General features: G+C 39.2%; 1 protein-coding gene across 1 annotated transcript in view; it reads left to right on the top strand.

The window, feature by feature from the left end:
- Positions 1 to 1,249: 1,249 nt before the first annotated feature.
- The window catches only part of timm50 (translocase of inner mitochondrial membrane 50 homolog (S. cerevisiae)), a 31,358-nt gene continuing 16,654 nt past the window's right edge, over positions 1,250 to 15,953 (top strand). Inside the window, exons 1-3 of the mRNA XM_017694796.2 lie at positions 1,250 to 1,462; positions 2,444 to 2,606; positions 3,449 to 3,480. Coding sequence (XP_017550285.1) covers positions 1,271 to 1,462; positions 2,444 to 2,606; positions 3,449 to 3,480 — 387 coding nt within the window. The 5' untranslated portion in view covers positions 1,250 to 1,270. The remainder of the gene's footprint in view (positions 1,463 to 2,443; positions 2,607 to 3,448; positions 3,481 to 15,953) is intronic.

Genomic DNA, 15,953 nt, shown 5'->3' with positions numbered 1-15,953 from the left:
GAAACACTAGTGAGCACACACGCACACACACACATACACGGGCAGTGAGCACACTTGCCCGGAGCGGTGGGCAGCCCTATCTGCAGCACTCGGGGAGCAATTGGGGGTTAGGTGTCTTGCTCAAGGACACCTCAGTCATGAACTATCTGCACTGGGGATCGAACCAGAAACCTTCCGGTTACAGGGCTAGTTCCCTGACCTCCAGCCCACGACTGCTCCAAGTTATACTAAGTGTGGAAGCCTTTTTTTAATAAGCCCTTTATTTAACTGCCTTTTTAATATAACACACTTAATAGGGTGTAAGGGGCGTTAGAAATTAAGGCATGGTGTAATCAGATATGTACATAATTATGTACATGTAGATATGCAGGGCAGTGAGTTTCTCCTGATCTGGTAACCAACCATTTAAATCCCATGGAAGTCTGTTTCGGCCATATAGTGCGTAAAGAAAAAGATAACAATAATAATTTGTATCTCATTCTTATGAGAAAACTTCTCATTATTATGAGATCATAAGTCTTTATAGTGCTGCCAATATAAGGGATGCAGATGAATAAAGAGGCTTTATTGAACCATTCAGACGCAACCAGTGATGAAATTTCATCCCTTCAATCTAAATAGCTATTTCAGTTTTTATCAACCAAAAAGCAACATTTTCCTGACTCCTGCTAATATAATAATAAAATCCATACAAAGTGTAACAGTTACCACAGACAAAGAGAATCGTGATGAATATTTTAAATGAATGATTCTCAAAATAAAAAAATCACCCTGTATTAAATATTCTCCCTCTTATACTGATGTCACATGAATAATGTATAGTTAACTAGGGGTTTAACTTGTCTGTAATACTTTGTCGTGCTGTGGCTTTTCCCCCTAGAATGGAGCTGGAGTTTTCAGGAGACTTGTATTTTGAAATATATAATTACATTAGGAATTTTTATGTTTTTAATTAGCCAAAAATTAAAGCATTATTGTCTACTGCACCGTCTTAATCACGTTATTTTATGAGATTTCTCACTCACGGTGACATTTTTCTAACGTAACGTCAACTCGTGGAATTATCCGTCAGACGTCATGGCCACTTTTATCTGCTCTGGAAGGTCAGCGCTGCCCGTTGGCGGATAGGCCGACAGACTGAGAGGACCGCCTTTCAGGCGCTACGGCGACGCCGGTTGGTTAGCGCGCTTGTCAATCAAACTACATTTAGCCAATCATATTCGTTTGTCCTTTCCACTCGCGTCGGAGCGACGAGCCGCTAGCATTCAAGATGTCGGCGGTGTCAGTGTTCCCCATGTGTGTGCGGGCGAGCCGGGGCCTCCTCAGGCTCCGGAGCGGGGCGACGCTGGAGGCGGTCAGGGCGCTGTCCACCCAGAGGTCGACGGGAGGAGACGGCAGTGCTACCGGCGGACTGGCTCAGGCCATTTTACAAGAGAGACTACAGCAGCAGCAAAGGAGTGGGGTAGGTGAAGGTTAGCTGCAGCCTGCTAATGTGGTTTGACGTTTCTCCGGACTTATCAATAAGCCTGTTATGGCATTGATGAAATACTGGGAGCTTTCTGCGTGAAAGACTTTAGACACGAGTTACGGAGCTGTGAAGGTTTCCTGGCACTTCCCTGTGTTTAATGACGGTGTTCAGGTGGCATCAGTTTGAATGAAGTCCTGCCATCATGTACTGGCGCGGATGCACAGTAGCTTCCCTACCAACCTGGGCTTCATACTTCTCGAGCTGTCTTATTCAGAGAAGCACTGGACTTTCTTGGATGTTAATACAGACTTCTTGGCAGATGTGTTCCGTTTTCCGTCCATTTAGTGTGTAGTATGTATCATTTCCGTTGGTGCTTAGAAGACCCAATCTGTGTGGATATTGTAGTTAGAACTAAAGTCTAGCTCTTGCATGGACAGCTAGGTTCATATATGGCAGTCTATTTCAGTATAAGCTGATATGAATGGGCTTTTTAAATATTAGAAATATTATAGATTATATTATATTTATGGTATGTTTTTTTATTTAAGTTTTCGTAGTCATTCCTCATAATGTAGAGTGAAGCTGTCCCGGGTAACGTGTGTAACATTAGGAGTTTGTTGTAATGGCTGAAGTTCTTGCTCAGATTGTGATTTAGTGATCTAGGATCTGGCTCATATTTGACAGAAAGGTGGGCAAAGTGTTGTAATGGTTGACAAGTTTATCTGTCTATTCAGGGTTAAGTGTAATAACTGAATTGAACAGTATTAACCCACTCATGGCTTTCTCACTAGTCCTAAAACCATGACCTATATTTTGAATGGATAATAATAATAATATTATTGTCCGAACCCCGGAGAAGCGGAAGATGATGGATGGATGGATGGATAATAATAATAATAATAATAATAATAATAATAATAAAATGGAAGTTATAGTTTGGGGCATTTTGAGTGTGGTGTGATTATTCATTCACAGGGCCAGCTTCCTCCTGAGGGGGAGGAGACATCTGACCAAAAGCGAGATGACCAAAGCGAAGACAAGAAACAGAAAGAAAACACAGCATATGCTAAGAAGGTGGTCCTTCGCCTAGCAGGGCTTATGGGACTTGGTGGCGCGGTCGGTGTGGTGTACATATTCGGTGAGTTAATCCTCTGGCACTTTTTCTGGGAGGAGGACTCGAGCATTTGACCGAATGGGCTTGACTTGGTTTACAGCGAAGAGCATTTTCACAGAAGGCATTTAGATTATTTTAAGCGTTGTCTTTAGACATGTGGAGTATACCATGGATTAGATGACATCAAGCGGTGCTACCACTGAAGGTGAAGATCTCCAAGTTACATGAAGTATCACATTTATTAACTGATAAAATGATTTTGTTGTATTGTATGTTGTAAATGCTCCTTTGATTTCAAGGGGTTTGAATGTAGTTCCAGGAAACCTCTTCAGCTTGAATCTGCATATCTCCTCTATTTATTATTGTCTGTCTAGCTAGATACAAAAAAAATGCTGCTAAAAGTGAGTGATGACCATGCTGATGATTTTTAACATAAAGCAATAACTTTATTTTGAAGCTTCATATATAATGTTCAAATTTTAGCATATGCATGAATGAATAAAATGAATATAAAGTTGTGTTGAACAGGTTTGGGTGATTCTATTCCCTTGAAGGTACATGCAACTTGTAGAATGTAGGTGAAATAGCCTATGTCTCTTTTTGCTATATACACCTGGATCAAATATAACGTCTGTTTTACACGACTGATTACAAATGCAGTAAAAGGAAATGTCTTTTAATCACAGTACTCTAGTGTTACTTAGGCATTCTGCTCTTCCAGAAGGCAAACATGTCATCAGATATTGATTTATAATATTGGTTTAATCTGTTATCTTTAGTTAACTGAAGTTTTGCTGCATCTGATGAAGAACTGTGAATTAAATGGTCATTGCAGTCTGACTGACATGTTTCCTTCGACTCTGTAGGTAGCAACTCTGTGGATGAACAAGGAAATAAGGTAGGCACAATTTTACAAAACAAACAGAGAAGATGTATGCCAGTATCTACAGACTGCACATGCTTACATTTGCCCTACGTCGTATAAGTTTTAGATGATATTGCATCATATTTTTATTATCACAATGAGTTTCTGCAACAAATGTATCTTTAGCATGGTAATGACGGAACATGTGAGATTACGTCAGATTACCTTATACACGCAAAGCCAGATGTTAGAAGACTAATTAGTAGTTAATTGATGTATTGGGCATTTAAAAAAAAAAATTTCCACTCTTCTCATTTAGGCAGAATTAGTTAAACACCATAGTTTAAGCTCTCACTACTGTTAGTTGTTGTTCAGTGATAAACATAGCATTAGCTAGATTTGTGAGTAACCTAATTTAGTCAAGTCTGTCAACATCTTAGCCTACACCACTCAACTATAGGAACGTTAAATGTTGGCTATTTGTGATGTTGGCCTGACACTAGTGTTCTAACGATTTGTGCATATCATTTAGTACAGCATAGTAGCCTTTTCATTTTAATTCAGTACAAACAAAAAAATATTATTTACGCCATTGATGAGGTCGTTTATGCTGGTGCGTCACGCGTCCTCTTGTTTGAATTTTCCTGTTCCACCTTAAAAGGTGCAGCAGGTACATTCTGGCGGCTCAGGTTGGCGAACAAGAAGCTTGATTTTAGCGTCATAGTTTTAACGCTAGCAGGATTTTTTGATGAGGTGATTAAAGCTATCAAAAAACCTATGTGAATAAGAAACGTGTGCATAAAACCTATAAGTATTAGGACGGAAGAGCTCTGTTGTGAAGTACTCTACTCAACTCTTCATGGGTCAGCTGATTATAATTTGTGGTGTTCCTGTCACCCTTACTGATTTATCTGCAATTAGCTTATATCAGCCGATAAAATTGGCACACCGATTTATCGGTCAGGCTCTAGTGCCTGTATAAAAATAAATATATATTTATTTAGTTTTTTTTGTGTCCTTTAAAAAAAAAAAAAAAACTGTTGAGGTAATGCTCTCTGTTTCTCAGCCTTTCAGTACACAAAAATGTGCTTGCACTTTTGATGCAAATAGCTGTAAGTAGTTCATTTCTTTCTATTTTGCATAGTCAGTGGTGGTTTTAATTTTTCAAATTTTGTATTTTGCTGTCTGCTTATGAGAGATATTAATTAGATTTGTTTACCCCCCCCCCCCCAAAAAAAAAGTGTACTTTCATCACATCCAGTCAGAGCTGTTTTAATAATAATTTGTCGCTTTTCAGAGTTTTATCAAACATCACATTTTGCATCGATATCGTACAGCTTTAGTCTACGGTGTCTGTATGAGTAGGTAGAGTTTTTGTTGCAGTACTTTTTTGACAGGCTTCAAGGTGTTAAGCCAGTTAGAAGCCCTCCACAGTGCTGTGGTAGGTAGTGTGCTGTAGGGCTTTCATGGCACACTTCCTCACTTATTCTCTCTCTTGCAGAGGTGCCTCTCTGGCACCCCCTGCTTTACTGAAACCGTAGGCCGTGTTAGATGTTACAGGTAGTGGGCTTGTCGCATTCATCTCAGGGGTCACACTTCTCAGCTCCATGTGAATCAGTGTGTAGTGATCTCAAAGAGCACACTTCTCACGCTTCTCAAGGTGCGAGTCCTTTATAGGGTTGGTCCACTTCAAAGGGCACACTTCACAGGGAAGTGCAGTCTGTGAGGAGACGGGTGGAGTGTGCCAGGGGTCTAGGTGTTGGATCTCATACCTGTCTCCTCCATGTGCAGGAGCCCTGTGATACGCTAATTGGAGGATGCCAGGATTGTTGTGAAAGGGCTGCACATCCTGGTCTGATAGTAATTGCTCCTTCTCACCCCATATGTGATCCTTTGAGGTGTTTAAAGTGAGAAAAATGGAGGATTTCTCTGATGCTGACTGAATTGTGGTCAGATTGTCTATAGATGACTTGTTTCTAGCTCGGTGCTGTTTGTAGAATCTTATAGATTTGGCATTGTTAAGCTATCGTCTCTTAAGTTAGTAGTCAAAAAATATGGGTAATTAGTTATTAATACCCAACACGTTTTGGTTGGTTTGAGTTTATTCATTGGAAATTATTTATTTTCCTTTAATCAGTTTTGTTTTTGTTAATGATTATATTATATAAACCATAATGATTATATTGCTGTGTAATGTTCTTGGTCATTGTGGTTACATCAAAAAAAAGGGGCGCTTGTCATAAAAATAAACCTATTATTACATGTTATTACTATAATATTATAATTTAGCTGGAAATCCTTTTTGTATTATATGTAGTACATTATTCCAAACAATTTTGCAAATGCAGCGCGGTGGGTAGCACTGTTGCGTCACAGCAAGGAGGGCCAGGGTTAGATTCCCCGGCCAGGCGTCCAGGGTCCTCTCTGTGTGGAGTTTGCATGTTCCCCCTGCGTCTGCGTGGGTTTCCTCCAGGTTCTCCGGTTTCCTCCCACAGTCCAAAGACATGCAGTCAGGCCGATTGGACATGCTACATTTGCTGTGTGTGTGTGTGTGTGTGTGTGTGTGTGAGTGAGTGACTGACTGTCTGTGTCTGTCTGTCTGCCCTGCGATGGACTGGTGACCTGTCCAGGGTGTAACCTACCTTCCACAAGATGACTGCTGGGATAGGCACCCCCCCCCCCCGGCGACCCTGAGGGAGAAGCAGCTTAGAAAATGGATGGATGTTTATTACAAAACAGCAAAGTGTGCGTGTTGAGCTACTCTCTGGATTTTGATCCAGACTTTTAGAAATTGGTCTAGAATAACTCTGTGACCTCTCTAGGTGAATGATTAAATAAAACATGTTGAGTTTTCTACTCAATGTTGTGTGGCTCAATCAATTAATTAATGCAGCCATGGCATAGCTAGCTTGATTTGCTATAACTTGAGTCATTGGCCAGATCATCACCAAATTTAAGGCTTTTTACATACTGAGACTTTAAGGGTGTGTGCCACTTTTGGTCCAGATTGGCCTTTAGGGGCACTTTAGCACTCAAACACTTAAAAACCAATCAATCTATTACAATGTTATTACAAGGTGGACAGATAAATGGTGCCATACGATTCGGATCACTGACTTGAACAACTTTCTAATTGCATGTTCTTTCAGAAATTGCTCTGTTTCTGTTTTTTTTGGCTTATTCATTCAAAGACTACATTATACAAAGGCTTATTATACAAAGGTCAAAAGGTCAATCTGACCAAGACTTGGTAAACATATTTGGAAATGGTCCTTGATCAATGGTCATACCATATTAAGGCCTGTTGACTAGTTCTGATGCACTTTCATGGAGCTCCTCACACCAAAGTGCCCCTTTAAGCACATTAGGCCTCACTATGGCCTACATCAAACCAAAGGGTTAAATATAGAATCAATCCACTGTGCAAGTGCTGCTGTGTGAGAAATGCTGCCATTAGTCATGTAGTATTGACATCTATGTTGACAACCTCTTGCATGTTCAATAAACCAGTGTATAACAGTAGATATGAATGGAAACTTATACGATGTTTAAAGACCTCTGCTCATTTTTTTATGGCAGCTGAAAGCCTTTTGATGAACAGGCATCTTTGCAGTTCTATTCACTCTGCCTATGAATAAGATCCAAACAGCTTGAGGCCTTTTAAGGCCTAATGGACTGAAACTGCAGAATGGCCCATACTGCTGTTGCGTGCTTGATGCTTCTCATTGCCGCTTGCAGCTGTATATTATTATTATTATTATTATTATTATTATTATTATTATTATTATTATTATTATTATTATTATAGTAGTGTTATTAGGATTATTTTTAGGGATTCATGATGGTATTGGAGTCATGTCAGTATCGGCGGGTATTTGCTTAAAAAAGCTGATGCTGAGAATTTAGATTAGGCTGATATTTAAGACCAATATTTGGTCTAGTGATGCACAGAATGTTTTGGCAATGCTTTCTTGCTGTGCTAAAATATCTATCATTTGCAATGCCTTAGAAATAACCATTGTTTTTGTCTGCTAATGTTAATCCAGGTAGAGTTAGTCACAGTTTTTACATTTTATACATGATTGTGTATCGGTATTGGCAGATATGCACGTGAAAAATGACTCCATCAGTCAGGTCTGTGTGACCTGTTTAGTGTGTCAAGGTGTGGGCTTGGGGAAAGTGGACTCTTCGAAGTCAGATCCCTCGGTGGGAGATCCTATTCAACTGTATAGACAATATAAGGGTCACTGTAGAAGGGCACACTTCTCAACTAAGTGCAGCCTCTCTGGAGACTTCTATAGAGTTTAACCATCCCTGTGGTGCTGGATCGCACACCTCGTTCTCTAGATCTGAGACTGAGAGCGGCAGACCTTGAGATCAGGCAGGACCTTCCTGTTCCTGTATTGTAAACATTTACAGCTGCATGTTCTGTTGTCTCCTGAAGTACAGCCAAGGGCACTCGTGCTAAAACGAGCATTTTGTTTAAAGGCTCATGGAACAAAAAAATATTTATTCGTACATTTTACATTTCTCTTCTGCTACTAATGATTCACTTACTGATTATTTCTTAGGATTTCTCTAAATATCCAGTCTAGACTTCATATCATCTTAATGTCATCAGAGATGTATTTTGTACTCAGTAAACAAAGCTGGTGAGAAGGTGCTGTTTTTCATCTTGTGAGCCGTAATTTTTTAATATAAATATGAAGATTCTGTGTGTATTCCTTTAATCAAAATTACCATGTCTGTATCGGTCAATAAAGATACCTTGTCATGATTTTTAAACCTAGACATGGAGTGAGCCTGAAGCAGAAATGTGAATGAGTCACATTTAAACATAAATCCTTGTGGTTTAAATTTCACTAATGGTCAAAAATATTCTTATGTAGCCATTAGCATTAGTCTAGAAATCCCTGGTCTGGTTCCAATGTGCACACACAACGCAAGTTCAGTTTATTCTGTCCGTTGTTCTCATTGTTCTGTTCAGTATCTGTTCATTTTTTCAGTGAAATGCTAATAGTTCAAGTTGCCGTCCTTGTTTCCATGACTTTATTATTATTGTCAGAATCATGTTAAGTTACTGAATTTAACTTTTGTCGCTGTGTACTCGGTCATTACTAACAAAGTTACAACTGAGTTTAGTAAAACAATCATTTGAAAGTAAACTAGTGTTAACTAAAGACTTGATGCAGACTTCACTCACAATCACAATGATTAATCACAGGCTTGTGCATAAATTATGTCATCCAGGCCAGAGCTAGAACTGTGTAGCATAAAACATCGCAATATCAAGCCAAGTCTGGGGTAGTCTTTGTCTCCTGGTGCTGATATGGAGCCACCGTTCTGCGCTTTTAGGGTGGCCTGAATTTCAAAGGGCACACTTTCACAGCTCCTGAGGCGAAAGTCTTCTTTGGCTAATAATGTCCTCTTTAAAGTGCTCACATCACCATGTTTCTGTGATATGTGGCATGTGCCAGGTATGAGGTGTGGGCTCGGGAAGACCACCTCGTCTTAGTTTTCCGCGTTGGCTTTCAGGGACACACTTCTCATTCTGCTGAGACTTCTTAGGTGGCCCATGTGAAGTGTGCCAGACCTTCTGCTGTAGCTGTAATCCGTCCCCCTCTGTGCTAATTAGGTTCCAGGTGTAAAAGAGGGGTAGAAGTTCTCTATTTTCCCAGGATCACTGATACTGACCCTTATTCTTTACTATTGGGATCTGCTTTTACTCCCCTGATTTTGTCATTGATGAGGAGGTTGCTTTTATTTATTAGTCCACCAGAAAAAAACACATGAATGAAACCACATTGCATGAGGTAAATGAAGAAACCCCAATATTCATTAAGTGAGTTAATCCATGACCTACAGAAAAAGAATTACAAAATAACACACCTGTAAATGACCTGCATAAAGAGCCGGGGGCCACTTAATAGACCACAATGCTAATATTAGTTGGTGCTTTGGTTGAGGTGCTGTGTTTAGCGTAGGATGGTTTTTGGTGTGATCTTGGGAAGGCTGGTGTCATATTCCGGCCACTGCTGCTTATTTGAGTCAGGAAGAAGGGTCCTTTTGTTCATCACACATGCTGAAGCTTACTTGTTAAGGCACACTTCTCAGGTAATGTGTAAGGAGTGTGCCAGGCCTGTAGGTGCTAATAAACTTTTCAAATTCTGTGGCTGAGAGGCTCGATACTAATTGGAGGTGTCATGCTAAGAGTGCCTGGGACCCAACTTGTATTTAATGCTGCTCAAAGGTTCAATGAAATTGTCAGTAAAACAAATCTGTTTGTTTTATAAGATTGTAATACAATGCTTGTTTTACACAACTGCGTAAATTAAGCAAAAATATAAGACTGTAAAAAGCAATTAAGAGAAAATAAAATAAAGTGGAATAATATATTTTTTATGAAACTACTTGATAAATACGTAAGATACTTAATCAAAATAGTTACTAAAATCTGGGATGCATTTGCTTTTTAACTGTACATTTAAGTTGAAATAAATAAAAAGGAATTAAATTTCATATAACATCAATGTCAGACTCTCTTCGGTATTTTGGACATCTAAAATAATTATTTACAGCTTCCCTGTTGTGAAATTACCCAAAAACTTAGATTAAATTCTTTTTGTACACTTTTATGCAATCCAGTTTGTTTTATATTATTGGAAACAATGATTCCAATTTTTTAATGCCACAAATTATGTACTTCCATTTCAGACTTGTCTCCAATCCATGATGTCCATGGGCACAGTTAGCAAAAATTTGCTTTTCATTCTTTCTTTCTTTTTAATGACACCCTTTTCTTGCATGGTTTGTTATGCTGGAGGTAAAGCGTCTGTCCGGAATTGATGCTATCAGGGAGTGGAGGCGTGATGGGCACACTTCTCAGCCTGCTTAACTGCTGTTGGGTGTGAAGTGTCTGTAAAAGACATGCTTCTCGTCTGTAATGACCAGTCATCCACCTTTTGGACTAACTCGCAGGCAGTTGTGAGCTGACGGGAGATGTATGCGGAGTGTGCCAGGCTGCAGGGTGTTGCACTGCACACCTCCAGCCTTTATCTGGAAGGCAGTGGATGAGGTGATGCCGTGGGAGCAGGAACTGGATCCTGTTCTCAAGCTTCTTGTCTTCTGTGGACCCACATCATTTCAGTAGGACTGGATGATTTACGCAAACAACCCCAATTCCCCAAAAAAAAAAAAAACGCTCCAACAGTTTAAAGATTACTCTCCACAATTGGGTATTATAGTAATTTAATCCTCTACCGTGCATAATTTCATCAAAACACTGGGGAAATCTGTGTGTAAGGGGCAAGGCTGAACACCACAACTGAGTGCCTGTGCCCCGTGATCCCGCAGAGGGCATTCAATTAAAAACTGGTATGTTTTTGGAATGGATATCACCACATGGGCTTGGGAGCACTTTGACCTGTTGCCAATAAACACCGTTTGTGACTGCTTCCACAAATGCAAGATAGACTCCACAGTGGAAGGCACTTCAACGTCTGCAGACTTCTCAGGGTTCAGGCTTCTCTGAATTGGTACCAATGCCCATTCAGCAGTTCTTGAATACTTGGGCATTCTTCAACCTAATCTCTATCTGCTTCATCTATGACATGATCTGGCGAGTCAGTTTTTGAAATAATGCCCACTGTGTTCTTCAGGTCAAGGAAGAAAAGGATCATCCAGATTGTTACCAGTGTAAAGTTCTAAAGTCAGTGTCTGTCAACTTTGGAGGGGTATTAGTGGGTAACTTGACAAGACAAGAAATTTGTGTAGAATGTTTGTTATCTTCAGTGTCTTTGTAACTTGAGGATTACTGGGGTGCATAATGCAAAGAAATTATGCCTGTTGTGGAGGTGTGTGAAGCAGCGACAGAGTCTTTCTTGACTTCATAGCTGTCTTGTATTGTAGTTTGTCATGCTTTAGGTGGCTGTTAAAATTAATGATCCTGCCATGACACTGTTCCTACTGTAGGAAAAACATTGTCTGCAGACTCTTTAAACCTGTTTTGTTATGTTGCTTGGCAAATATCTTCCCCTTGTTGGCAAGTGGACATTTGAATTGAAATATATTTACCAGTTATCAAAAGTTTTCTCCCCTCTTCCTACCGTAGACTCTGATCGCTCTTCTTTCCTCAGAACCATCCAGCCAGTTCAGTTTTTCTCTGTGCCTTTAAACCAGAAAGCTCTGGCTTGTCAAAATTATCTAGGCTATCTTGGTCAATCCCTTCACTACTTCCAGGTATTGTTGGCAGTGATTTGTTGTTGCAGCCTTTAACCATGATTCCACTGCTCATTCTCTTTAAGGCAAAGCATCGTGCCCTGTCTAGCTTTACGAGAATGGTTGCATTATTCATTCAGGAGTTCTTAAATGTTCAGGCAATTTTCAACCTAATCTCTATCTGCTGCATCTGTGACATTACCACAGAAAACAATTGTAAAACGTTTCAACAGAAATAGTTGGGCAAGTTCTGAGGCAACTGCCTACTGGCTTCTGTTTCAGTTGTGTTTTGAATCAGGGTTATTTTCAAAGCAACAAGTAAATAAATCAAATTTAGTTTGTAGTAATTGACCATACAAAAGAGAAGACAGAGAGAGGTTAGTTTGAACAAAGCTGGTCTTCATTTAAAAATGAGTCAGAGCCTAGTTCAGCAGCCTGGTGAAACTCACCTGAGACATTTCTGGTATTAGACTTCATCATTGACCCTCATAGTCCTAATTTTATAATGAAGCTGACTGGAAACCCATGATACTTGTGCAAGAGTAGTTGAATCCCTACCTTCTTCAGAGGCAAGCTGTGTTATGCTGCACTCTGTAGTAATGATGAGCATATTTTATACACAAGTGTTTTCAGAAGTCATTTGTCAAGCTAGATGTCCAGTACAAAATCACATTGCTGTCCACTCTGTTCTGACCTGGCCTCCATCGCAGTGGATTGAAGGCTGGCTGAACCCACAGTACTTTTAATTAAAATCCTCTTAAAGGATGAGATGATTTGTCAGTATTGTATTCTTGCCAGCATGCTAGCATCACATGTTGACTCTTGGATGTCAAGAGATTTACATTCAACTACTCAAGCAAAAGGACATTGTGTAATTACAGCCATTAATTACATAATGATTACACAATGAATTACATTGGCATTTTATTAATATATTCTGTCATAACTTTCAGGATTATTTTTTCAATGTCAAGAAACGACAAACATACTGTAGATGGGTTTTCTTTCCACAGAATTTAAATCAGAAAATATCTCTAATGAAGAACAAAAGTAATTGAAAATTTTGAACATGCAGCTTAATTCCCCTGTGTGTTTCTTTGAGCTGTGAATTAGAAGTCACAGATAATCATCAGAGAAGCTAATTAATCAGCTTCTCTGGGGATTGTCTGCGACTTCTAAAGAAAGGTTGAGTAGTGATATTCTAAAATCACCACAGGGTGGCATGCATGACCTACTCGTAGTCTGGAGAAACAGGTCATTTCTTTTGCCACCAGGTGGCAGATACAGGGAAAGAAAACCTTTGCATGCCATATGCCAGCTGTAATGTTTCGCTTCTGTCTTCATGGTGTTTTCCTAATCTAAATGCAGGCAGAGGGCCCAGAGCACTAGCTGAGTCAAGCGGTTGCAGTAGTAGAGATGTTAAGTATGTTTTAAAAGGGAGCCATTTTTCCTAAAACCTGCACGTCTCACAAACACTTACAAAACGGTTTTATTTGGTGCGATGGTCAAAATTAAGTAGAGAACATCTTAAGTAGTGTTGATTAATTTTTACTAGGGCCATCATAGAAAAAGTTCATTTGACTTGTCGAATTGGCTGAAACCACATTTAATTTCATTTTTTTGTTGTTTATAACTTGTAAATAAACAACAATACTTTAGAATAAGACAAAATAATTCAACAAAGAAAAAAGAGGAAACTTTTAAGCTTATGCACTATTTATAAGTCAATTAAAATGTAAGGTGTTTTTTTTTTTTTTTTTTTTTTTTTTTTTTTAAAGGCCTCTTTTTTTTTTTCTAATAACATTTTGTGTTCAGTGAAGTCCATTTTTGTGTTTTGACTGTTCTTTTTGTAGTGATCATCATCTGGATTGCATGATTACTAATCTAATCCATGTGCATCTGCATTAGCATTGGTCAGAGCTCGCAGTCATTGTGTGACCATGTTTGATTGCATCACTCTGCTAATGATCCACAGCTTGTTTTTACAATGTCACTAGCATGTGAAATAACAGTAAGATGATTTCTATTAATTTCTATACCTGCAGGCTTATGAATCAGCAGTTATGAGAGTGCGGAGTGTGGTCCCACATTCTACCTCTGCAGGTCAGATGTGACTAAGATTGTTTCATTTATCTTGAGTGATGAAATGCATTTCACTACACCTCACTAAGAGAGATGTGAACGTGTGTCCTCCATCAGGGGGTGCTACTGCTTTCAAGAAGTCTCATATGACTGTACAGAGAGGTTTGGTTCTTTTTCCAGCACAGTATGTGTCCTGAGAGGTCCCACAAGCCAGCATGTGGCAGTTCTCCCCTGGTGAGGAGGGGTGGACCCCCACGAGGGTCCTCTTGGCAGATGCAGCTGAATATTCAACAGCTTGGTTGTGTGTCTCCCATCTGATTGATGTTCTGGTGTGGTGCTCAGCTAATGGCTGAAGGATTCAAGCAAAGGAGGAGCTTTAGACATTAATTAATCTTTTGGTCTCCATTAAGATTTCTGTATGGATAATGTGGCGCCGGACACTGTGACCGGCATCAGGTGCAGTTTTGATTTTAGCCCAATTACTTGGCCGAGCCTCATTCTTCACTAGAAACATCTTAAGACTTTTATTTTCTCTGTTCTTTGTTTTTGTAGCTGCCAATAAATGGCAAATTGCCCATTTTTGCCTATAACCTTTGCTCTTCATTTGCATGATCATCGCTGTTTATTTTCTTTCTCATATTTCTGTGTGTGGTTAGACTGCTTCTGCTGTAGGTTTGCTTCATTGAATGTGAATGTGTGCGTGATCCAGCATGTCTTTTGCACAGGAACAAAACAAAAAGCCACCAACAAACACTGATTTCCTTGTAAACTGTTTATCACCATTCAGTTTCAGATCAAGTTGGCTCACATCCAACCTTTTCAGTGTCTTTTTCAGAATGTATGGTTACTTTCACAGCCTTTTTTCTCTTCAGTGTTTCACTGAGCGTCCACATGGGAAGTCGGAGTTAAAGCACGGTTTACCGGTTATGAGAAATGTAAATATTTGCAACACATTCACCTTTGTTAGATTGAAAGGAGTCTTCGTTCAGTGTTTCGCTTTTATAGCACCCCCTCGAAATGATTTATATTCATGATGGAGAGGATGCTGATTCATAGTATTTTTATTGGTCTTACAAAATATGAGAGTCTCAAGTACCACAAGGTAAAATCTGGATAAAAAGAAGAAAAATTACAGACAGAAACTCATGTCATGGTTTAAATTTCACTACATACATACGTATATTGCTAAGGCCAATAATTGTCACTTGTTTTGAAAATATTTTCCTTATGTGAATTTTTTTTTTTTTATTCAGTATTCACAGATTATCTTAATTATATTAGATGTAAAGATGATAAACAAGCCTTCAGGATTTTCTTTACCAAAAGTGCCTGTAGTTCTGTAAGGTGCTGTTGGTGTATAGTTCAAGGCTGATTAATGTTTTACTAAGTTAGCTTTTTTTTTTTTTTTTTTTTTAGTTGAATATAAACTATTGATATCATCTGCAGTAGTTAGCTATTTGTGCACTTGTGGGCTTTGCTCACCCTATTCAAAGAAGTCTAACGTCATGGAAGTATCATGTAGCATGAAGCGTTCTTGATTTATCTGTCTTTCTAGCTTTTTAAATGTTTCCCCCAAGTTTATCTAACGGATTAACAAAGAGAACTTGTGCCATGTCTGAATTATTTCTGTGTGACTCACTGAGTTGAAAATTCAAAATTTGCATTCCTATTTGAGAACTGCAATGATGCACAATTTTAATGTGTGTCCTGAAAATCCAACACTTTCCGTTTCTTTCAAAACACTATGCAGTGAGAACCATATTGGTGCCATTCTTATGTACAAAAATGTATTTAAACCCTGAAACACCTGTGACTTGCATTGGCAGCAATGTAAATAATTTCTTTTATCTCCAGCAAGAGGCCCTCTGGCCACCTGCCCTCAGTGATTAAGTGAGCTATTACTATGAAGTGTGAATCTATTTGTTATTATATATAAATTAATAGAGACATTGACTGATGGAATCTTGTTAACCTGCACTAATACTGCTGTTATGGCCATGTTGTATTGTGTGGTAAATCAATGCGCATTACAGTTTTCCCTCTAATACACCATGGCCAGAGTGTCCCAGTACCTCTTCTATTTGGTAAATTCAGTTGCGCACATTGCAGGTACAGGTACTCAGTTGTGCGCACACACACAACGCTTGTCAAAGCTCTACAGGAGTGCTTACTAGAGGGGTCGAAAGGTCTCCAGCATTCAGCTGTGA

Source organism: Pygocentrus nattereri, chromosome 17 (assembly GCF_015220715.1).
Source record: "Pygocentrus nattereri isolate fPygNat1 chromosome 17, fPygNat1.pri, whole genome shotgun sequence".
Lineage (NCBI taxonomy): Eukaryota > Metazoa > Chordata > Actinopteri > Characiformes > Serrasalmidae > Pygocentrus > Pygocentrus nattereri.
Note: the sequence above shows the minus strand (reverse complement) of the source record. Positions and strands in the feature narration are given on the sequence as shown.